Raw genomic sequence first — 24891 nt, 5'->3', positions numbered from 1 at the left:
TCCACAGCACAATTGTGATTCAACATGGATTCAACAAGTTCGGGATAACAGGTTTGTATGTAGATCTTAGATCTTCAATGTCTGACCATAAATATCAAGTTTTTGGATTTGGCAAATACAGGGTGTCTACAATAAATTGGAACTATCTTCAAATTCAACCTGCTGGATAAAAATGGAATTTGGAGTGTATTTGTTAATATGAAAAAGTTAGACATGATACTACACAATAAATTTATTCAACATGTCCTCCCTCAGCAGCCACCATCTTCTCCATCCTGCCCCTAAAGGATTTCCAGGTGTGATTCACCGGGCCAAAAAGTGAAATTAATTGTTCACCAAAATGATGTACCAATAAGTCTATTGTTACGCGCGCTGTGGGGCAAGGGGCACCGTCTTGTTGGAACCAAATATCGTGGAGACCATGTGCTTCAATTTGAAGTACCAAAAAGTATGTTACGTTACATAACGGTTACGGTAACTTGTTGGCTACACTCTTGGCTACTGCCGCAAAATTTTCTACGCTGCGAGCTGTACGTGGCCTAACAGACGACATCCCAGCAAGTTGCTGTCCCGTCAAATTTTTCGATTATTCTGCAAATTGTGGATTCTGAACGTCGATTATGTGGACCAGAAGTTGGGCGTAATTTACGAAAAACTACTTTCACACAACGGTGATTTTCATAGTACAATTGAACAATCTATACACGTTGCTGTGCCGTAAATCTTTCCATGAAGAATTGTAAAACAATATTTAGTAGAAATTACGTATGAATTTGACAAAACTCGCGCGCGCCTGTCAAAAAGTCCCTTCTGGAAAAAACCGCTCATTTTGAATCACTCTTTACAAAAGCTCGGTACCTGATGAACTGAAACCAGTTGTACTGCAACAACTTGGGGGCAGCATCGTCACCTATATCCCATAACTTAAAACAGTCATCATTATCACAGGTTATACACCAAGATGCTGGAGAGAAATGAAAGTAAGTTTTCTGCCAAAAAAAGATTACAGCCTGCCCAAAACCTTCAGACCGATATCTTTATGCTTAAAGGGCTTGAGTGCAGTTTACACTGGGAAATTAAAGAAGCTATTCCAACACTCCACTCATAACATGGCTATAAAAGGGGTTCATCAAGAGAGACGGCTCTTCCACAAGTGACGTATACAATATAAAAATCCATCTAGCAACAATGATACACATTTGTTTTCAGTTTTGATTGCACAGGTGTATTTGAGTATATACAATTTCATTCAGCTGATGCAGCACTGGAAAAACTCGTTATTTCAGAGTATATCCTATCCTTGTACAAAAGATTTACTAAGTACCCATACGGGCACAGCAAGCTCAATGGCGAAGAAGTTAGTGTCAATCCAACCTGTAGGAGCCCACAAGGGGGAGTTCTATCGCCAGTCGTTTTGAATATGATTATGGATAGTTAACTAAATAAATTTAAAAAAGGAGCAATCATGGTCGTTGGCTACGCTAACGATACCATCCTTTTAATTTGTGGAAAACATCTCCACATTTTTGTTAATACAATGCAAAGGACAATCAATACTGTTATTGAATGGGGAAAAGAAGTAGTCTAACGTTTCACCCATCAAAATCAAGCTCTGTAGTTTTTTCGAAAGCATATCATCATAGATCAAAATACTTTCCACAAATACAAATGGATGGCAAAGTAATGGAATATGTCACACATATGTTTATCTAAGCTTGTCTTTTGATCATGGACTTACCTGGACAGAAGTTTTGAAAAAAAAAAGCCTTTAAGTGTTCTCGTATATGGAATATGTACTTTTCCAAAACGTCATGGACATCGGTTCCATGGTGATAAAATACTCACAGAATTCGAAATGGATCAACTAGATAAAAAGTAATCGCATTTGGATAGATAAGAGTCAGATTAAGAATCCTGACGCAATCATTTATACGGACGGGCTTAAAGACAAATACGAAAACACTGGGACTGGATGGGACATCACCAATGGTGATGCATCTATTTGTAAATCTATGGCTTCATTGAATAGTGAGGCTTCTGTGTTTCAAGCAGAGATTTTTGCCATAACACAAGGTGTAGAAGCTCTTCCCATGTACGAAAAAACACTTAACAATGTAATAATCAGATCAGACTCCCAATCAGCAATTGCTGCAATCTTTGATCCACTTCCTTCTAGTAAAGAAGTTTTAAAATTTTAAGAAACCATCATCAAAGCAATGAGTGAGAAAAATATACATCTAGAATTGTGCAAACGACATTCTGACATTACAGGAAATGGATTTGTAGACCATTTTGCGAAGATGGGCACTGACAGCCAAAACCAGTTTACTATTCGGACGCCTGCAAGCTACATAGATAAAGTAAGTCAAGACTTCTTCTATCAAGATTGCTGTGACCGATATAAAAAAGATCAATAAATGAAATATACGAATACTATAATAATTATGCCAAAGTCGAAGTGTATAAAGCTCGAAAGAGAAAACTTGAGACTCATTGTACATGCCTACACTGGACATGGCCTTTTTCCAGTTCACCTAAGCAAGGGGAAAGACATAAGCTCAACGTGCAATGTCTGTAGGGAAAAATTGCAAATTGCAGACCATCTAATTAATAGATGTCCGTCCTATCTTACGAGAGATATCAAGCCATGTATGAGGAAAACCAAAACATTCGTATTTTAAAATTTATGAAAAGTCAAAAATAAAAAATTTTATTTAACAAAATTTTAATGTAAACTACGTTTTGGAGTCTGCTGTAGTAGCACAAACACCCTGTTCTAGGGTCTTTTTCCTTGCCTTATAATTGAAAAAATTTATTTTATGCATGTATGGCAAGCAGTAATAAATATTTAACTAACTAACACACCCCTCTATAAACAGATAAAAAAAATGGAAATTTATGCAGATGAAAGTAGAGATTTTCCTCCTTTCCCAATCTGATAAACTGGATATAGAGACCTATTGTTTGTCAACAACAAAAGATACATCATTTTAAAAATTGAGTTCATTGCTCGATTTCCAAAAGCACTGTGAATGAGAAAGGTTTGCCTTAAACTATTTTGCCACAGTATATTTTGGCTCAAGATGTTTTGGCGTTATATATAAATAAATGAGATTTATATGTCTTTTTTTTTTTTTTTTTGGGGGGTTAAAATTGATATTCCTTTGGAATTTTTTATTCAAAATATGTAATGTGATGCATAAATATTTTCTGAAGAGAAAACACGTTTATTGTGCTTGTCTTTGATTTTAAATTGTTTTTTCAAGGACATAAGCATTGGTGTTTTACTTTGTATTACTGTCGTGTGTCTCTATTGTTGGTAGAGTGTCGGATAACTTCATTTTTGCGATTTTGCTTCTTTGGAGGCCCCATTGGGGGATCTATCCCATTTATTGAAAGCCCTCCTTGGAAATTTATTGATTATTGGTAAAAAGTTCTGATCTTTACCTTTTTAAAATGGGGGTTTCTTCTAACGTAATTACAACGTCTAACTTGAACTATTTACATGCGTTGAAAAATAATTTGGTTGCAAAAATTAATAGAAATCTGCTTATTATAGATCTGAAATCTTTAGATGATGACCAATTTTTTAAAAGGCCTACTGGTAAAGATGTAGAAAACACTGTATTTTAAATCCTCAAGTTCGAGGTAAGAAATATCCGGGAATTCGGATTTGTAGAGGATAAAAGAATATGATAATTGTAGAGCTATAAGATACTATCAATACTGGAGCAGTGTTAGGTCATTTAAAAAATGATTTCATTATAAGAATAGGTGGAGGAAAATGAAAAGAATGAAAAGGAAATGTGAGTGTGAGAGATCTAAAGGCCCAGAGATAAGAGAAGAGTCAAGGATTGAGATCCTATTATTTTTGAAAAAAAGTTTGGAGACGTAGCAGTCCCTGCAAAAGAGTATTGTTTACAGGATGAAATACTTCAGGGTATAAATAATAGAACTTTATCATTAAGGTCACTTTGATATCCGAAATGCTAAGTTTCCTTCCGATTAAGGGGTTCAAAACTAGGGTTACTTATGCAGGACAAGAAATTACAGCTGCAAAATTCTATAAATCAGGTAATTTTGCAAGAGAATGCACCGATGGGTTTGTTAAGTGGCTAGATTATATACGGACGATTGAAAATAATAACCTTACTCCTTCATGTGTATCTTCTGAGGTGACTGAAAGAGTATTATGGATAAAGATGTGTCTAGTATAGACGAAGAGTCTTCGGCAAATATGTCAAATAAAGACAGGGGAAAAAATACACAACAAAAGCAAAATGATCCTTCTGCATGTTCTATTGTACAAATATGTAAAAAGGATATCCCTCTTACTCATACTGTAGCTGAAATCTGGCCTGCTAATAGAGAGAAAAGATGAGGCCGATGATCCGAAAACCCCCTATAAAGAAAAAATCTATCAAAATAAGCTACAACAAGCAGATGAGGATTTTCTTCTAAGAGGGCCACTCCAGACTCAGGGTTGTCGCCTGATGGCAAGGAAACTCCACTAAAACTGCAAAAAAAATAAGTTTATCAGTACTTAAACTGCATTTCTGAACCTATTACATGTCGACAAACAATATTTTAATCATAGGGAGGATCAGATCAAATTAGAGCACTCTGTTGAGAAAAGTAGGTCGGATAATATTAAAAGAAATATGGGTTTGAGAAGGATTGTTTCTTAATACTAGAGGGGGGAAAGAACGAAGATCCATACATGCAAGGATGAAGAGATTTATCTTTTTAAAACCAGACATAATTTGTCTACAATATATCCGACCTAAAGTTACTTACACTAGCCCCTGTCCTTTATGCCTTCCTGCTATTTATGCATGTTTCTATACTGGATTCAGTCCCATTAGAGGGATCATCACATTTGTGGCTAAGTTAAATGGTTCGGTATGTTTAAAGCATATTTTCAATAAAAGGGAGTGGCACAAGATGAAAATATCTTCTAATGTCTTGGATTTTATCATTATCAACGCTGATAGACCTAATAGGAAATCAATCTCCTTTTTTCAGTCTATTATTCATAATCAAAATAAATGTGTACCTGCCTTTAATTTATATTAGTGATCTTAATGTTGATATTGATAAGAAACTTTTCACACATCCGAATACCTCGGCATTAATTAAACTAATTTATGAGCTAAAACTGTATGATGTGATGAGGATATCGAATGAGGAAAGGGATTCATATTCATGGTGGCGTGGCAAGCTGTCGTTGAGGATCGATCTTGCTCTACTCACTAGTCGTTTTCTCTCTTTGACCTAGACAGCTTCTTATGTTTTTTAACTTTCTTCCGATCATAAAATTATAATATAAATTTCGAATTCTTCACAATTCCAGTGAAAAGAAGTCTTAGAATCCATAAGTGGATCATATATATAGAAGAATATAAACTTAAACTATCAAATAGATTCATAATATCTTACGACCCAGCTCTGTAATGCAAAATACTTTATAAACTTTAATAAGACTAGCTCGGGACACAACTTTATCGTTCATAAATTTGAGGGAAACGAAGGAACAGAAGTTACAGGGGGATATTGAAGAAATAAAGAATAATCGGGCATGAATTATTCAAACCTTTGTGGCTAACATTTTAAACGTATGCAGTATATCCAAAAACCTGTAGTGGTTTAAAAAAAAAAAATGAAATAACCTAAATAAGCGATTTATGTTTGTTGACCAACAACTTTATTTACTTCCCAATATGACGACCCTTAAGCTCAATACATTTTTTTAGGCGTTTTGACATCCCTTCATACAGATTATTCAAAGTATCTGCAGAAATTTTTTCCACAGCTTTTCTCAGTCTTCTTTTTAAATTCATCCTCTGAAGTTACTACCGAATTTCATTTAGTTCCCCCTGGACTGGACCAAGGCTCACAAATTTTCTGATATCAGAGACTTGCTGAGCATCTCCGTTACGTAATATTTGGCCGTCACAGTTTGGTTTCGTAGAATCAGGTGAAGATCTGGCACTACCTGGGGGCTGATAACGGTCCAAACCTGAATTTGCAGAGGAAATTTCACAGTTGGAGTGGGTTCCCTTATCTCTTGCCCAATCCCGATCTGTTTAGGGGTTTGGTGCATGAAATAGCTCAAATGAACTTTCATCACTGAAGAGGATACATTTGCAGTCATCTGCTGTCCAGTATTAATGCTTACGACAGAATTGAAGACGGTCTTACTTTGGTTTTCTGAAAGTTTGGGGTGCAGACGAGGTTTGTATGGCAAAGCATTCAAAGAGTGCCTCAGGTAGTTGTGGGCAGATGACTTGGATATTGGATAGACCTTTAAAGTTAATCTTGCTACAAATTTCCTTGTGGTTTGCCTCTTTTTGGTCAAAGATTTTGAAATCACCAGTTTGGGAACTTTGCTAATTTTTTTCTTAATTCCTCGACCCTTCTGATTTGCAAGGGTTTGTCCATCCTTCTTTTTCTTACACCAATTCTCAATGGTCCTGATCTGTAATCTTTGAGCAACGTCTCTCTGGCTTGATCAACCCTTTATCATGCCAACAGGCTGGGCCCTGGTCACCAAAGAGTGTTCTCTCACCATTTCGGATATTGAATTTCAACTAACATCCTGAGGTGATTTCTGATCCCTTTTATACTGATGTATGCTGCAATCATCGAAATGATTGCATTAGAAAAGTTCAATGTTGCCGAAGAATGATTGTATCAGCCCAATTTGATTTTATTCGGACAAAAATATGTTTTTTTTTAATAAAAGGGAAATTTTTAATACCACCATCAATTTTTGGACATACTGCAAGGTATTTTAGAAATCGCTAAAGAGAAAATGCTGAAAAAAAATTGATACTGAAAATAACTATTACAAAAGATTTATGGCTCTTTTAACATGGAAAGGTCCACCAAAAGGATTACTAAAATTGTTACTGAGAATAATATAGTTTCTGAGTAAAAGGTTATTCTCAAATTATTTCACAATCATTACCAAACAATAGTTGGTTGCCCTAGAAGTAGTTTTCAGAGACCAAAAAAAGTGGTAAGTGGCACTGTGTTTTCTAATAATCATATTTCTAACTATATTAGGAAATATTATAAAGATTACAAAACAACTGGTTCAGAAAGTATAACATGAAAAATCTTTACTTTATATTCTGATAGTACTATACCGTATCTTATTAGTTTTGGTAATAAAAGGGAAAGATAAGGTATACAACCTTCTGGACTAACTCGGGGTAGAATATCTCTCATTCCAATAAATGGAGATGGAACTAAAATTAGGCATTGGAGACGTTTAACATTTCTAAATCAATCTGATAACATTTTAGCAGGAGAGGTGGAAAAACGAATTTGTATAAAAAGTAGGGATCAGAGCAGAAAGGATTACTTAAAGATAGACAAATTCCGAATATTTCCAGAAATATTCAGTCGGTAATTCGGTCAACATAAAAAAAAAGGAAAAGTTTGGAGTATTAATTGCAATTGATTTTACAAATGAATTTGATAAAATGTGGCATAATTGTATCCTTTCTCCAGTGAAGAAATACCTCCCGAAACGATTTTTCAATCCCATCCAATCCAATGGAGAACAGAGAGACCCAATAGTGCCTGATAAAAGCTGCAGAAACGCAAGTAAGGAGCATTGGAATCTATTTAGGTGAGAAAATACATTTAATGGATATATACGCTGATGAGATTACTCTAATAATAGTAAGGAATTCTTAAAAACAACCATCAAGAAGAATTAAAATACTTTTGTCCTATTTTGAAAAATTCTCAAGTATTTCAGGATTTAAAATTAATGTCGAAAAAACTTCTATTCTCCCTGTAGGTCAATGGTTTCCTTTACCACCTGATAAAGTTGGTGGGTGCAAGGTTTTAAATAAAGTAATAAAGTCTCAAAAGTGGTGTCAACAACATGGCGGAGCTACAACTTATGTAAAATAATGGTTTTATATAATACTAAATTTATTGTATAAGTATTATATATGCTAGATCCATCCTTTCTATAGCTGAAAAAGTGTTGAGGGAAGAGGAAACATGATTGAAGCTGTTGTTTGATAAATGATGAAAAAGAAAAGAAGGATTCACTCCGAGGACTCCTTTGGATGTCCTTTTTTGGAATTGCTCACTCACTACGGGTATGTATCAAGTCGTCCTATGTTCATGAAGATTGAAATAATTAATTTATAAAGTTTGAGACATTTGACTTAATGTTATAACAAATGGTATAATATATATTTTCTTTTTCTATCTCTTTATCTCTTCTATAAAGGAAGATTTTTCTTCCTCCAGCGTATATTGTCGAACTTACACCTTTCTCTGGTGCCGCAGTGTCTAAAATTTGACTTTAGAATTACTAAATCGATGGATGCGGAAAAAAACCTCTAGAAGTTATAGTGAAGATTTTGAGCTTCCTCCTTCATGAGATAAAATAATTAAGGGCTCCTTGAGGAATATTAATGGTGAGAAAAATGTTATATTCTTGTTTCGGATATCCACTGGCTAAATAAAATTCTTATTACCGTGCAATGACTGTGGCCGAATATATAATAATGTAATACACGTCTTTTTTGACTGCCCTGTATATACTGTAGTTTGGGATTTTATTTTACTTAACCATTTATAACCAAATTTTGAACAGGCTCTTTTCCTGTTTGGCATTCTTACTGACCAGTTGCGTCGTTCGGAAGAAGAAAAAGCCATCATTTCTGCTCTTGAAAACTGTAACACTTTCAAAACTCAACGTATTACGGAGGATAAAGGGATTGAGGAGGTGGATTTTAATTTATGCTGCCGCTAGATATACAACTTTCTTTCTTTGAAAATTCCCCAGCTGCATGGTACTTCCTGGAATTGCGCTTCACATTTTATAAAATTTTACCCATCTTCTTCAATAAGATATGAAAAGACTTTAAGAACCATCATGAATATGGACAACATACACTATAAGAACATCGCAGGCTGACAAGTTCTTTTCACTTTGAGGCCTTTTAACTATCCTTTTATAATTGATTATGATAGGTACTAAGTTTTCTTATGACTGTTGAGGTGTTTTTGTTATAATTGTTGTATCTGTAAGAAATTAGAGGTCTAAAGAGAAAATTAATTTTAAACTAAAATGATTATTTATGTTTTATTCTAAACATAAATTTTCTTTTATTCATTTTACAAATGTGTAAATATTATAATTTGTATTGTGTGTGACTGCATGTGTGAATAAATAAAAACCTAGTTGAGGGGGGAAGGGATCACTGTTTTTAAACGAATTAAATGAATATAAAATCGAACTATTTAATGAATTCAAACCAGAGAAAAAGTAGGTAATCAAATTAGTGTAGGAAAATTATACAAACTTGGCAACGATTTTAATACAGGAATTGTTAATTACTTCTTTGTAAGTAATTATCATTAGACATGCTATTCTAGAAAATACACAGGGATTGATGAAAAAATATAATTTGAGGCAAGAGCCTAATTACATCCTTATTTCAACCGAAAAAAAACATTTAATATGGTTTATTTTAAGAAATAATGTCTATTTAGATTTCGACTGAAAAAATAAACAATAATGACGTAAATCTTCATTTATTTATCTTGGAAGCAAGATGTGTTGAGGTAAAATTAGTGGGCAGCATACATAACGTCTAATGAATTTGTTAAATCAAGGAACTTTCATTTTAAAAGTATTTGACAAACAAAAGCTTGATTTTAGATCTTATTTCTTTCTTCTTTAATAAAAAAAGTGAAGAATTCCCATATTTGCTTTAAAAAAAAATACGCATTCTCGATCAATCACTTTATTTATACAAGCCTTCTTGAAGTAGAATAAAGTTAAAAGATTTTAATGAGATTCCAATCTAGCTATATATTTTTTTTAAAGTATAAATAGGAAATTTGATGTAATTGCTTTAAGTCTGTTTAAAATAGATATCCTCGCCGGAACTTTTTGGTATGTCCCTGAAACATTCTTCAGAAGAACTTTGAATCATGGGTTTCTGAATATAATTGATTTGTTTGCTTTAAAATGTTCCTTTACTTTTTCTGTTCCCATTTTTTTTTTTCAATTTAATGTATACACGTCGACACTCATGTTATATCAGCTTTTATTCTGTATATTCCACTCAACCTCATCAATATTAAGAGCTAAATTTTGGGTTTTAAAATTATAATAATCATGCATGTTAGCTTTCTTCTATTTTGGTGTTCCGTTTATTTTTATTTTTTTATCTTCAGCGTTCATCGTTCAGTAATTATTTTCATTCTGTTCTGCATTTTTCTAGGCATTAAAATCATAAGATAGTTTCAGACTTGTACAGTATACATACACTATGACACTCGTTAATTGAAGTTGTTCTGTTCTTGAGGCATAAAAAAGTTGGATACTCCAAATGAGAATGAACTTATAAAACGAGAACGCTTTCATGTATATCTTGGGCGCCAAAGCTTTTTCTTTTGTCTGAAATACCTATGGAAATCATAAAATTTTTATTCCTGTTAAATAATTATTAAATATGTAAATTATTTTCTGAGAATATTGGAAAATTTGACATTTTTTGTTGAGAAAATGAGACAAATATGGTGTTTGTAGCGTTCTTGATTTTATTTCAACAGTTTTGGTCATAACAGTTCAAAAACAAACAATTTGAACAGATATTTGCCAATATCTAATGAACTTTTTCTTTTCTTCTTGTCTGTATGAATATGAAGAAAAAATTGGTATGAACAATTCTGATTCAGATTTATTATTTTTTTCAGTAAAAATTGTTACTAAATTGGTGCCTACATTTTGTATCGTTATTATATTGTTGTTATTAATACATGGAACCAGGAAATTATTCTCTGTGACAATGAAATAAATTATTTCTCCCATGAAGTTAATAAAAAAAGGAAGTGCTGCTTCCACATAAAGCACCGCCCAATAATATGGGACAAAGTAATTAAACACAGATATGTTTAATTATACGCGACGACCATGTGTCTTAATTGTTTCTATGACATGAAAACAAATGACACTACTTTTTATATGTAAGACGACAACGTACAATACATATAATTGAGAAAAAACGAATACAAATATATGCAGAGGTACACAAAAGAGAATAGCATATTAATAATTAACAATATGGTCCTATGACCCGGATATCATCAAACTATTGAAAATTTTCGTGCTTTCTTTGGATTTTAGTCTTGGATTGAGACCCGTGGTCGTGAAGGATTATCATTGTTTTCCAAAATCAAATTAATTTACAATTACATTGGTTTGCATTTGGAATTTAGTTATCTGATTACGTGCTTATTTAATTCACTATTGTTTATTATTTTTATTCATTTGTATGTGTATGTCTGGGGTTATACATCCGAGCATTCCATTAATTATTTTCTGTAAGGCATTTGTTTATTGTATTATGGCCCCAATTAAAAGGTAGAGGCTTGCCTTGCTGGTTTAAGCAAAAATAAGGAGTTTTTTTAGAGGCATGGAATTATATAGACAGTGAAGTTAGTTCAGAAGATTATGATTCCCAACAAATTCGTCAATTAATTGATTTATTAGGTCTTACTTATAAGAGGTGATCACAATAAAAGAATTAGAAGGTATGGAGATTGTTCAGGACATTGTACATAAACACATTGGTCTCCAAAATCAATATATAAAGCTGCTTAAGGAATCCAAAAGAGGTATAAACTTGATTGCAGAAAAATCAATTAAAGATGAACGAGAAGCAGAGTTGAAACATGCAAGGGAACTAGCATCTATTCAGTCCAATATTTTTCGCAATGAAAGCTCCTAACTTATTTCTGTTCCAAGGCTTTAGTTGGCTTCATTTGATGGAGTGTTGACGACATTTTTAAACTCGAGAGATTCCTTTGAAGCATAAATTAATTCAACAAGCTTGAATCCTTTATTAAAGTTTTCGTACTTGAAGAGTTATTTAGAGGAAGAGCCTTTGGGGAAGGTAATTTCGCGACCTATCAATAAGAAGGGTTATGACGAGGCTATGAAGCTATTGGAACGTTTGTAGGTTAGAAGGATGTTATCAAGAAGCTTGTTCATGAATTCATTGATTAATTCCTTGTTAGAATAACTATCTTAGTAAATTTTATGAGCCGGTATCATCTGTTAAAAGAGATTTAGAAAAAAAATAACGTACTAATTGATGAAGACAACACCATAAGATTTTGTGTGTAATTATTGAAAATCAACTCCCAAGAACATTAAGAGAAGATTTGGAGCATTTTTTTAGCTGCAATGATTGTCTTTGTTGTACCAAAGATAAACTTTTGGGACATTTGGAGATTGCAGTAAGAGTGGATGTGACTGGAGTCAAACTTGAACATTCGTCGAAAAGGAACGTGTTTCAAGTCAGTTGTTTTTTTTGTTTCAAAGGGTTTCATCCAATTTGAAAATGTAGTTTTTTTAAGAGTAAATCTTTAAAAAGCGTCTTAAGATTACACGTTCTGGAAATATTTGTTATAAGTGTCTTCAGACAGGTCATAGATATGAAGTTTGGCTCTTGAAAATACTGTATAAAGGGACATTATTATTTTCTTTATGTCAACAATAATTTTAAGTTTTCGAAGGAGAATTCCAATGGGAGTTACACATGCAAATCCGATTTGTTCTTCAATTTAAATGTTAGCCAGGTTGTTGATATGGGATTTTCTGTTTTTGCATGTTTGACGAAGATTCACAGATAAGTTTGATATCTTCTAACTTAGCAAGATCATTAAAATCCCAAGGCATCGAAAAAAGATTAAAGGGGAACTTTAAATTTAAAAAATGGTGTACAAAATTTCCGACTGTTGTTGAGAGTTTATATGAAAAGTTATTGAAAAGAGATCTAATTACAATCTAATTTTATAATTACAAAATTGTATGAGTTTATTGAAGGTTAATACTTATCCTACAAAAAGTATTGTTTTGTCTGATTCAGCTAAGTGTTTTGATCCTCGGGGTAGATTTTCTGCCATATTTTTTCTGGAAAAGGTTATATTTCAGGATACTTTGAAGTTAAAGTTAGGGTGAGATGAGGCCTTGCAAAAAAATCAAACTTGCATATATGTGGAGTTGTTGGAGGGAAGATTAGAATATTTTAAAGAAATTTTCGTACTCTTGATCAGTTGTAGGTGTGAAAAATAATGATGTTCCATGTGAATTTTGTATTTTTCATGAAGTATCCACTGAATGATGGGTTGCAGTGCTGCACTTAAGATCTGTTTTTCGTGGTGGTAAGATCAATATTCAACTTTGGGTATAGCGTACTAAAGTCAAGCCTTTGAAATATATGACGATCCCTCGAATGGGGCTTGAGGCTGCGTTATTAGCATCGAACGTGGCTGCCTATTTTATATATATTACTCCAGTTGGGATATGAAGAATCCTTGCTTGGACGAATTTGAAAGTGGTGTGGCATTGGTAGAAAACCGTGTTTTTGGAAAACAAATGTCGCTAATAGAGTTCAGCAGATATAGGATAATATGCCAAGCGTTTTGTGGTTGCACGTTTCCGATCAAGAAAACCCTACCGGTTTGTTGGGTCGTGAAATGAGTGCTGCGGAATTTGTGAATAGTTGCATTTGGTTTGAGGAAACAAATTGGTTACATTAAATATACAACTAAATGGCCCAAATTTATTCTAGGTTCGTTTGATACATCTAGTCATATTCTTAGTTAAGAAGTCATTTTGTGATTATCAACGGTAGGCAGGCTATTTCTTCTCAATTTCGTAAGTGCATAAAATCTCGTACTGTTGGATTACGTCGGATTCCCCAAAAGATGGGCAATTGACAGAAACGTATGACTTCTTTGCAACCAAGTTTTTCTTGTGTATCGTTTGATTATGCGGGCCCAATTATAAAATACAGCACCAATGTTCTATCACTAATAAATTATACATTTACTCGTCAATTCAAATAGGAAAGACATATTTCATTTCTCTATATAAAGTTAACCTTTTTACTATTGAGAATGAAGGAAAAGGAACATCCAATATAAATATTTTTGATGGGGCTGAGTTGGTACATTTTTATCTAATGTTTTAAGTCTTTGTAATCTTATTCTTTAGTAATTTTAGGAAATTATTAAGACAGGCTCAAATTGTGTGGTATCCCTCTCTCTCTCTCATATTATGAATCACTGAGTATCAATGGTGGTCGGTGTCTTTTAATTCAATGTTGGAACTGTGGGTAAGAATGTTAGAATAAGATGAAAAGTTCTTCTACTTTTAGCAATTAGTTTCCTTTATGGAGGCGAGAAGAAAGTTATATCATTATGGCTTTTGTAGCATACATGGTCATTTGTGGTGCATTTGATGAAGTTTCTATACACTTTCTTGATAAAAATCATTCAAAGTTTTCACCTGACCGCAGCTTTGGTGTAAAAAATAAATGTGGGGAAGATTTAGTTAAAGTTGTCGTCAAAGCATATATAATATAACTAATTATTTATACAAGTATTTATGTCCATTAAAAGGAATAAAGAAATTTAACATATTCACTTTCATATCTACTTCTCTTGGAGTTTTACACGTAAAAGAATGGGCTGATAGTTCACAAACTCTTTCTGTAAACCTATTAAAACATGGATTTTTGTCCAGTGAATTGCATCTCTTGATTTCTAAAGAATATATTATGAAGAAAAAAAACTTATCAGAGGAAAGAATTGAATATCTTCCTAACAAACAAATAATAAAGATTCATTTTCCTTAACATTACAATTTTTTGCCTACGTTGACTTTTCTTCTCCTATACCCGTCATTCTTTATAATTTTTATCTTCATTATCTAAATATTTGGAAAAAGATACTCCATCAACATTATCCGCTAACTTATTACAAGGTATCACTCAACATTAATTTGTTTCATTTTATAAATTTGTAATCCACCGCTTTTCTATTATCAGACTCATAATGCTATTTTGATGGGGTAAATAACTTACCGACCCATTTTGATCATAAACAAGGATTCTCACATTAATATGCAACTGATATGTTTAAATCATATGGAAAAAGAAAAAAAAATTCCGGTGAAGGGTGGGATTTGCACAGTAAATATTTGAAGAAGGAGATAAAAAAATGTGAAACTTGTAAACATTGCAGGTAAAAATATTTTTAAAAAAGTGGCTAAAGATTTATATGTATGAAATACAACTGATAACCTCTGGATGTAATTAATGTACATGTTAAGATCATATGTTTTTATCTTATAGAACGAAATTTTTTAGTAATTTTCCATTTGAAAACTATTTTTAGGAATTACTTTTACATTTCGAATTTTCAACAAATGGCATTTATCCCTCCATATCAGTGTGTAGGTTTTTTATCTTCATCTACGTATTCTACGTCATTTCTTACCTTATTAAAAAATTGTTATCATTTTTTCTTCATCACTTGTGATAGACGATAAAGCTTGATATAAAGTAGTTTAGAATATTGAAATAGCGTGTAAGCTAGTTCTATTTGAAATTATTAATACATGGAAAATTACACTTACACCAACAATACGTATTGATTTTAATCCATTGTGAGGTTAAACTTGTAATGAAATTGTATCAATGCGGGATATTTTAGATGAAGGAGTAAAAATGTGTAAGACAAATTGTGAAATTAATTTTTTCATTCTTATGTCTGTTGGTATGCAACAATACGAAATTTTTAATACATATTTATGTTATTTATCATATAAAATATTATATTTAGTTTTTAATAATAATAAACCATTCATTAGTTTATTTATATTTTTGTTTTGTTTTTAAATTTACGTGTAAATTTTTTAGTAATCCAAGAATATACCTATAAAGAGATTTAAATAGGTAATGTATATTCAGTATTTAATCTAGGTCAAAATAGTTTTATACCAAAAGGGTGGTTAAACTTCAATTATGTTGTCACACTAAAAAAATTATGGAAATTAATAAAATAATTTAATACAAATATTTTCTAATAGTTCACAAGATATTTATTGGTAACTTATGAATCCTTATCAGTAATAACCATCATCTTTCACAAGAAAACATTAGGATTAATTAAACATGGATTACAGGATACCATCACTTAAAGTAGATCAAAATATATTCTATTGTTATAAAGTATAAAAGTATTTATTCCTGATCTTCCCAAAGTTTGAAATAAAATATGTTCTGCCTTCATAATGCATGTTTAAGTAATTGTAATGTTCTACGAACACCACCTACAGACGGAAGCAACGGACCGGAGTAAAGTCAATCAGAACACCTTTGGATTGGGGGTACAATCATACACTAAAAGATATATTCTGTAAGGGATTACATTTAAAAGGATGTACATACTATGACTATTAAAATATACAAACTCGTAAAAACACAAGGTTACCTATCTATTTAAAACAAATCCCTACGTCATGATTTAAAAGTCAATAAAAGACAATACATAACAGTAATAATGTACTTTTACAGGTCTCTAAATTTTTATTTATTTCATGTATATCTGTAAGGTATAAAGAGAGGGAGACTTCACATTTTGAAACTACAAATTCATCATTAGGCAGCATTCATACCTGTTTGTAAAATTATATTATTAAATTTAAATATTCAATGAGATTTTTGCACGGATTATTTTTATTCAATAACATATGATCCAGGAAGAAACAATAATAACTAATACTCCGAAGCAAAAGCCATTAGCCATATAAAATATCTCAAAACATGGAAATAAAATTGTTCAACAAGATAACAGATACCCTCTGTGTAAGGTACAGCCATATTCTATTTATTCAAAACAAAATGACTTGGCACAAATTTAAATGACAAATTTGAGAAATTTGTATGAAATTTGAGATTTTTTGCATTTCAATTCAACTCAAATCCATCAAGACTTGTTGTTATTCCTCGCACTTATAATAAAGACACCTCCCATTATGTTCAGCTGTACCAACTATTATAAATACATTATTTTTTAGCGGGATAATTCGATAATAATTTGCCCCAATTTGCACACTCTACCGAGAGTTCATTATAGAAATTAGAAAGCATTATGCAAAAAATAGTAAACTTGCATCAACTTAATTTTAGGATGAACAATTATATGTTGTTTTCTTGTAATTGCCTCACATATTTTAATATAAAAAATTCTAAAGTGACTTTAATTTTAACAAAAAAGAAACAAAAACAGATTATAAATCTCATTTATTTATGTATTAAGAGAAAATATATTTACAACAAAAGTACCTAACGCTATAATAAGTTTGTTTAAAAAAATCAGAAACATGTCAAAAGATACTTGATATAGAAGAAATTCAAGATCCAGAGTTTGAAGAGAATATATCAGAAGAAGATGATTTTGATGAATATATTATTAGACTATACTTATCCTCAGATAAAAAAGACTTTTTTTCCAGGATGTGATTCTTTCTTGGTAAAAATTCCTTCGGTTTATTGAATGCACGTTCCATGGCGTGCCATTCAATAATGTGTTCAGTTAAAAAGCCGGATAATAATATCAAAATATGTTGTTTTGAACCCATGCCAGTTTTTCTGTATTTTAATTGATATCGACGAGTCAAAAATTGATAATATAGTTAGAAAAATGTTACCAATTGAAAATGCATAATTTTGAAGCTTTGTCGACTGGTTACTGGTTAATAAAAATTCATTTAATGTTTGGGGTAACTTTTAACTCAAGTTTAAAAGGATGGATTAGTAAGTTTTACTAAGTGATGTTTTAGAACAATATCAAATTAACTAGTATGAATGCCTTTAATTTTATTATAAAGTATATATGTCATGGGGAATCTGCAAAATGCCTGTTAGAGTTGACAATGTGTAAAATTTTTTGCCAATCTATTTAAATTCCAATAGTGTGGTCATTTTACATTAATTTATAATGTCAGATTATATGATTGTGGTTAATTTGATAATCAAACAATTTATTTCAATCAATTTGATGTGTAAGGGTTTGATTATTATACATTTTCATTGCAAGCAATTTGATTATAATACAATTTCATTGCACGCGATTTGATAATCTAGTCAATTTTCATTGAAATTTTTATTGTATTCAGATAATCAAACTATTGTATGATAAGAAATTGTCACGGGAGACTCAATTCTATTTTTCAAAATTGTGCCGGTGGACAGCTGGTCCCTAAGGGGCATCGAAACCTATTGCTACCTCTAGCCTGAGCATAAAGGACCCCTTCTAATATATTATAATACAACAAAGCCTACGGATTACGCAATTGAATCGTTTGTCCACAAAGGGATCAAAACCAATGGTCGCCGCTATCCTGAGTATCCCTTCTAATATCCTATGATATATCCTGGCCCACAGGTTGTGCATGTGAGCCACTAGTCAAAAAGATGGATTATTACCTACCCCACCGCCTCTCTAAGCATTAAGGACCCTCGTTATTCACACTACTCATTAGCTTGCTTTTTTTGTAAGACGCTTAGTTGGCTTTGTGAAGATATGTGAAACTTTGGTGCTGGTTAATGCCCCTCATGTAACTTCTCCCCAACGTTAGGTTTGTGTTTTTTTAATACTAAAATGTAAGCAATTTGAATGAACGTGATAAAATGTGGGTATATCAGGATATCTACAGCAAAAAGTAAAGATCTAATAAAAATTTACATTAGAATTGTTGATCCTATTTATTATTATTCAAACTTCACGGTTGTATATTTTATATAAACTTTATTACTTTCTTCAAAATAGACAAAAAAGGTATTTAAATATATTTCAGCATGTAATAATCTCAAAAAATTATCTTTTTGAACATACCTGCATACCTAATAATACCTAAATATTTTTACTTAATATATCCGAAACATAAACAAATTTACAAAAATAAACTACTTATGCCGTATTTTGTACTATTATGCTATGATTGACTTATTTGGCTCATAACTAGATGACTTCAAGCTTTTTTCTGTTCCTTTTCGGGTGAAAGGCTGAGTAATGACATAAAGTTAATGACGTGTTGGATAATGTAAAACAGCTGATTCTACTTCTTATGAATTCAAAGAGGGTATTACATAGGAACTTTATTGTGAAATAAATCAATTGCTTTCCATTAGAATTCGGGTTGTTTCATTCTCTGACATTGATTCATATTTGTCAAATGTTCCATTCAATATTTTTAATAGTTATAAAACAATATCACAATAGTAATTAACTATTGCCAACCAGATAAGTAGATGATACTAGCTACAATATGTTTTTTGAAACTTTTTGGTTTTAGGAAAAATGCAAGTGTGGAACATTACAATTGAACAGTTTTCCCATCATTTACTATCAAAATGAGAATACATGGGCCCTAAACTTGATCCACCAAGAAAGTTAAAAACGATCACCGTCACTTTACAAAGTATTAAGGCATCCTTTAAATGCTTCAAAATAAATTCGAGCCTATAGTTCGTTTAAGACTACGACGAGGGCACTATGCAAATTAGAAACCACTACCACCACTTCAAAAAGGGTTAAGGGGACCTGCAAATACTTCAAAATAAACACCAGGCATATGGTTTTTTAATACTATGTCAGGCTTACCAAGCAAGTTGAAACCACGGGCAATGCTTCACAAGACTTTTAGTTACCCTCCAGTAACTTCAGAATGAACCCCTGGCCATGGGCTAATACAGGCTATGACACAGACAACAAACGGGTTAAAAACCATGGTTCGGGGTACATTTTTAAGTACTTTGAGGGACCTCCATATTTTGTGGGCGGTGGTTTTCACCTGCATTGTGTCCTTGCCGTAGCATTAAATAAGCCATGCTCCAAAAGGACCTGCTTCCAAAAATATTAAATATAACAGCTTGTATATTTGAAGTTTGAGATTAATTATATTATATGTACCTAATTACGAATACAATTTTTTTTATTTAAATACGTACTAATTTTGAACGCAAAATTATTATTAAAAGCATCCAATATAAATCTAAGTCACATTAAAAAATATATATTCTACTATTATATATATATGGAGAAATTAATTTCGTATTTTCCTATAATTCAAAGCTTTATTAGAAGTATTACAATCATTAAAGTTAAACCAAGTAATGCCCCGTTCTGTTCGATAACTTATATCCAAGGTGAATCCAAATTCATAATGCCATTTTCCTAGATGCCCTTGTCCCTATTGGCAAGAAAATCGGAAACCCAATTTCCACAAGCCTATATTGAGGCCAAATTTGTGTCCCCAAGCTCGTTTATTATTGACATAAACATATGATAACTACTTTATGCAAGGTCCAAAATGTCGGGTGAATGCATAAGAACATCCGAGCTCCCGGAGCTTCTAGCCAGTCATCAAAGATTTGTTCGGCATGGCAATTGTTGTGATGATGTCTTGTTGTCTTCTATTCAGCCATGCATGCCGCTTACGTTCGATCACCGACTTCGAACAGTCGAGTTGTTAACAGAAGAGGGCAGAATTGACCGGGGAAGAAATCGCTCGAACCACTTTTGTGCAACCATTTTCCTGGTCGCTTTCGGATCGTTTTTTCCTTTCCGGTTGTAAAAATGTAAAATATAGCGAATTTCTTCCTTTGAGACTTCCATAATTGACGCTCGATAGTTCACGACTGAACCGGCCAAGCTCAATCCTATCTCAAAAACTTTTGTAATTTACACTCACACCTTGACAACAATTGATCGTATGATCTGATGTGCCAATAATTACCAAGATACACTCAGTTAAAAATAGGACACGTTTAACACAAAGTTACTCATTCCTCAATGTAATATTTAGTATAACTTATTCGATGAATATTATTAAAAAGACCTTCAACTATCTGCTTCCCTAAATGTTGCCTTATCAAAAGATCTATCGACGGCTGTCAATATCAATAGCTCAATATAACTTAGCTACGAGGTTTTCAAATTCTGGCCATATCTGATAGATTTTTTCATTCTTTCTCGGCCATAAGGCATGCAATTTTATTTAACATTTAATAATTCATGAACACAATAGGTTTGGAAAACAATTAAAATCATGAGTAAAAAAAAACCTAGTAAGAAAAAACAAGATTTTTATAAAATGTTTAAAACACCAATAGTGAAGCACTAAAAATCAAACTAATTTTGTTAAAACATTATAATACAATTTTATAATGGGCATCATTCCAGCAATATTATTTTCTTTGACTGTTCGTAATGTATAGCTAATATATTGCGCCCTTGTTATCATCGTATCGATTTTTTCGTTGTTCGAAGAAGACAAATATTCTTGTTTATTTCGTCGACATTTAAAATTTTCTTCTGACAGTTTCAGAATTCCGATATAAGTGTGAGCAAAGATTTTAGAATCCCAGAGAATATGGTCCGTGGTTTCCGTTGTTGTTTCACTGAAGAAACAATTAGATCGGCTGTCTTTAAAGTATTTGACAGCAACTTCAAGAGTATCTGACAAAACTCTATATGTAGACCACTTCTCTAGTGGTGTCAACTATTTATTTTTATGCTTCAATATTCTGTCTGGGACTCCTTGCAATATCGCAGTGACTTAGATAAGAAATAAAAGGACTAAGCATTGCACTCAATAAATATTTTCTTAGGCTTGCAGTTGTTAGAATGCTTATTTTCATTTTAAAAGAAAGTACAGGGCGTTCTATGGGTGTATATTTCCTAAAACTGATTCATAAAATTTAACTGTCATTTTGCTTACCAAAGAATTGAACACGACGACATCAGCTACAAATTCAGAATCACGATCTGTTGAACAGTTCACGTTAAATGTATCTTTAAAAGGCATCTCCCACCGTAAGGAAAGTTCAACTTTTTTAAGTACACCGACTAATCCAAAACCCTTTGATTTTGGGGCAAGAATCGTCCAAGCTTTAAAAGTGTTTTTGAGAGTATGGGCGCCTACTACACGGTATGTCCAAAAATTGATGGTGGTTTAAAAAAAAACATAAAATAACCTAAATAAGTGATTTTTTTGGCGAAACACTTTATTTACTTCCCAATATGACGACCTTTAAGCTTAATACACTTTCTTATGCGTTTTGGCATCCCTTCATACAGATTATTCAAAGTATCTGGATAAAAATTTTCTCAAGCATTTGTCATTTTTTTTTTTTTAATTCACCCTCTGAAGTTGCTGGCGCATTTTCTTTGAGTTCCCTCTGGACAAAGGCTCAAAAAATTTCAATGGGAGATAAATCAGGACTGTTTGCAGGAATCTAAGTTGTCTGAACATCACTTTTGTGCCTTTTTGGAGTGGTGAGCAGAGGCACCATCCTGCTGGAAAACGGCTCTTGATGTGTCAGACAATATTTTCTTGTTGAATAGAGGTGCAGTTTCTTCAGTACGAGACAAAGTTGACATCAGAGACTTGCTGAAGACCTTCTTTACGTAGCACTCCGCCGCCACAGTTTGGTTTCGTGGAATCAGGTGAAGATCTGACACTGCCTCGTGGCTGATAACAGCCCAAACTTGAATTTTCAGAGGAAATGTCACAGTTGGAGTGGGTTCCACATCTCCCTTATCTCCTGCCTAAACCCGATCTGTTTGGGGATTTGGGGTATGAAATAGCACAAATGGACTTTCATCACTGAAGAGGATACATTTGCAGTCATCTGCAGTTCAGTATTACTGCTTACGAAGGAATTGAAACCGGGCCTTCCTTTGGTTTTCTGAAAGTTTGGGGTGCAGACGAGGTTTGTAAGGCAAAGTATTCAAAGAGTGCCTCAGGTAATTGTTGACAAATGACTTGGATAGACCTTTGAAGTCAATCTTGCTGCAAATTTCCTTGTGGATTGCCTCTTTTTGGTCAAAGATTTCGAAATCCCCAGTATCATATTTGATCACTGGAAGACTATTGTTTTTAAAAGTAATAGTATGAAATGCAAAACAAGATCTTTCTAGATGTAATATAGCATTTATATATATAATTTGTGATGTATATTTGTAATAATGTATTTAAAGCAAAAAAAACCTTCCTGGTGAAAGGAGAGGGAAGAAAAAAAAATCATATAAATAAAAGAATTTTTTTCGTTGTTTAAAGTTGAAAACTGGTCAATTTGAACCATAAGACGGCACTAAAGTCAAGGACCAAATCAGTTGAAGTCAAAAAGAAATAAATACATGTAGGCGACAAATGGATTTGAAGTGACTGTTCGGCAATGTAAGCCAGTAGTAGATTAAAATATGTGGCTTGCAGCAACGTACATCAGATTTGACAAAAGGTAGAAACCACAATGCAGTTTTACCTCGAGATACGAGTGCCACAACATATATTGGATATACAGAACAAGAGAGACACTTATACCTATTTTTTTTAACTTCTTTTCGCATAAATTGCAAGAACCCAATCTAATTGGTAGGTTAAGATATACTATAAATACACGTATTTTATATTATATCTGGGTATAAAGGTGTTTTATAATTTGAACGTTAGCGAAAAAGAAAGAATTTGATTTGGTAAGTAATTATAACGCCATCTGAGTCAATCAGCATTGAGTATCATTTCTCTAGTTGAAATTGCTATTATGTATGTGAGTAAAGAAAAGCAAATATGACGTAACATAATTAGGAAATACATTGATTAATCTTTTGCTAATCTTTAGCGATAAAAATCGTGTGTATAATGTTCATATTAAAAGAAAAATAAGCCGTAAATCAACAGGATAACCTTAACAATTAGAAAAATGTTTTAGAGGAGATGAATTACAATTAGCTGTGAAAAGAGAGGAGAGGGAAAATTTACAAAGACATTGGCAAGGAAAATGACAAGGATATAAACAAGGAAATTAGTTGAAATTACTACGATGTCGATTCCCAATTCTACTCTGAGTCCAACAAGGACAAACTATTATAACTCCATAATAAAATCCTCAAGTTTACTATCCGTCATTAATGAGCACACACGAATCGGGCTTTGAATATAATTCTATCTATTTATGAAAGGAAGTTCACGACTCAGGAGTTAAATAATAATGACAACTGCTATAGAAAAAAAATGCATTCCTTAAATTACCAATTCTCAAAAAATCGGACCAGATAGGCAATAAGCCTGATTTCTGTGTCGCCTCTTTCTATTTCTTTCGCCATAGTTGATTCCAACAAATATTACATATTCATACATACCTTTATGATGTTATCAAGCATTGACTTATCCATGCTTGGGATCCATGCCCTTTCTATGCAAACTCTGAGACAGTCAACTGAGACGGAGTCTTGAACAGGAATGGTATTCCGTATTGGAATACATAAGGAATCCGAGTGTCGAAATACTTTCCTATAGAATAAAAAAGTTTCATCGTTAAAAATACTCCATTATTTTCATTTTTTTTTTTCATTCACTTACGAGGATGATACATAATTTGGGAGGAATCCTCCATCTTGATTGGATTTCTTCTTTTGCATTTTTGAATTTCCTTCCTTTTTCTTCTTCTTTGTTCCCAGTAAGAGCGGATGATCCTTATAACGATCGAGAGGGAAAACGTTATTGGAATCATTTGGGAATTGGGTGAGGTGTGGGAGTCGTTTTCCAATAATATTTTTGGGATTAGGTGGAACACTCATGTCACTGATCAATTTCTTTCCATACTAAATATTTTTAAAGGTCTACTTACTCTATTGATTAAACGAAAGGAAAGCAGAACTCCTTGAAGAACTAAAGGGAAAAAATGACATACAAATACATAACTCAGGATTCTTCGATAATACAAACTATTATTTTCACATTTTAATTTATATTCACTTAGCTCTAATAACTACAGAAAATACTTTTATTAATTAGTGCAAGATGTTAGTTAGGAAAAACAATACCAGAAGTTGTGTTTTTATTATAGTTTTTCCAAAGAATAAAATGCTTTTTAACTTATAATATGTTGAGGAAAAAGTTATTTCGTATTTTTTGCTTTTTTTGAATGCTTTATAAGAAGTTTTTCAATCAATTTCAGCCAAGTATACCCCGTCCATTTTGCAAAT

The 24891-nt window shown here is 32.5% G+C and overlaps 1 protein-coding gene across 1 annotated transcript in view; it reads right to left on the bottom strand.

The window, feature by feature from the left end:
* The window catches only part of LOC139905811 (dynein axonemal heavy chain 12-like), a 61351-nt gene extending 36825 nt beyond the window's left edge, over positions 1–24526 (bottom strand). The window contains exons 1-2 of the mRNA XM_071889534.1: positions 24266–24526; positions 24046–24196 (exon numbers count right to left, since the gene is read on the bottom strand). Coding sequence (XP_071745635.1) covers positions 24046–24196; positions 24266–24483 — 369 coding nt within the window. The 5' untranslated portion in view covers positions 24484–24526. The remainder of the gene's footprint in view (positions 1–24045; positions 24197–24265) is intronic.
* Between the last annotated feature and the right edge of the window lie 365 nt (positions 24527–24891).

This window comes from Lepeophtheirus salmonis, chromosome 6 (genome assembly GCF_016086655.4).
Source record: "Lepeophtheirus salmonis chromosome 6, UVic_Lsal_1.4, whole genome shotgun sequence".
NCBI classification, from domain to species: domain Eukaryota; kingdom Metazoa; phylum Arthropoda; class Copepoda; order Siphonostomatoida; family Caligidae; genus Lepeophtheirus; species Lepeophtheirus salmonis.
This window is presented reverse-complemented; position numbering and strand designations above follow the sequence as displayed.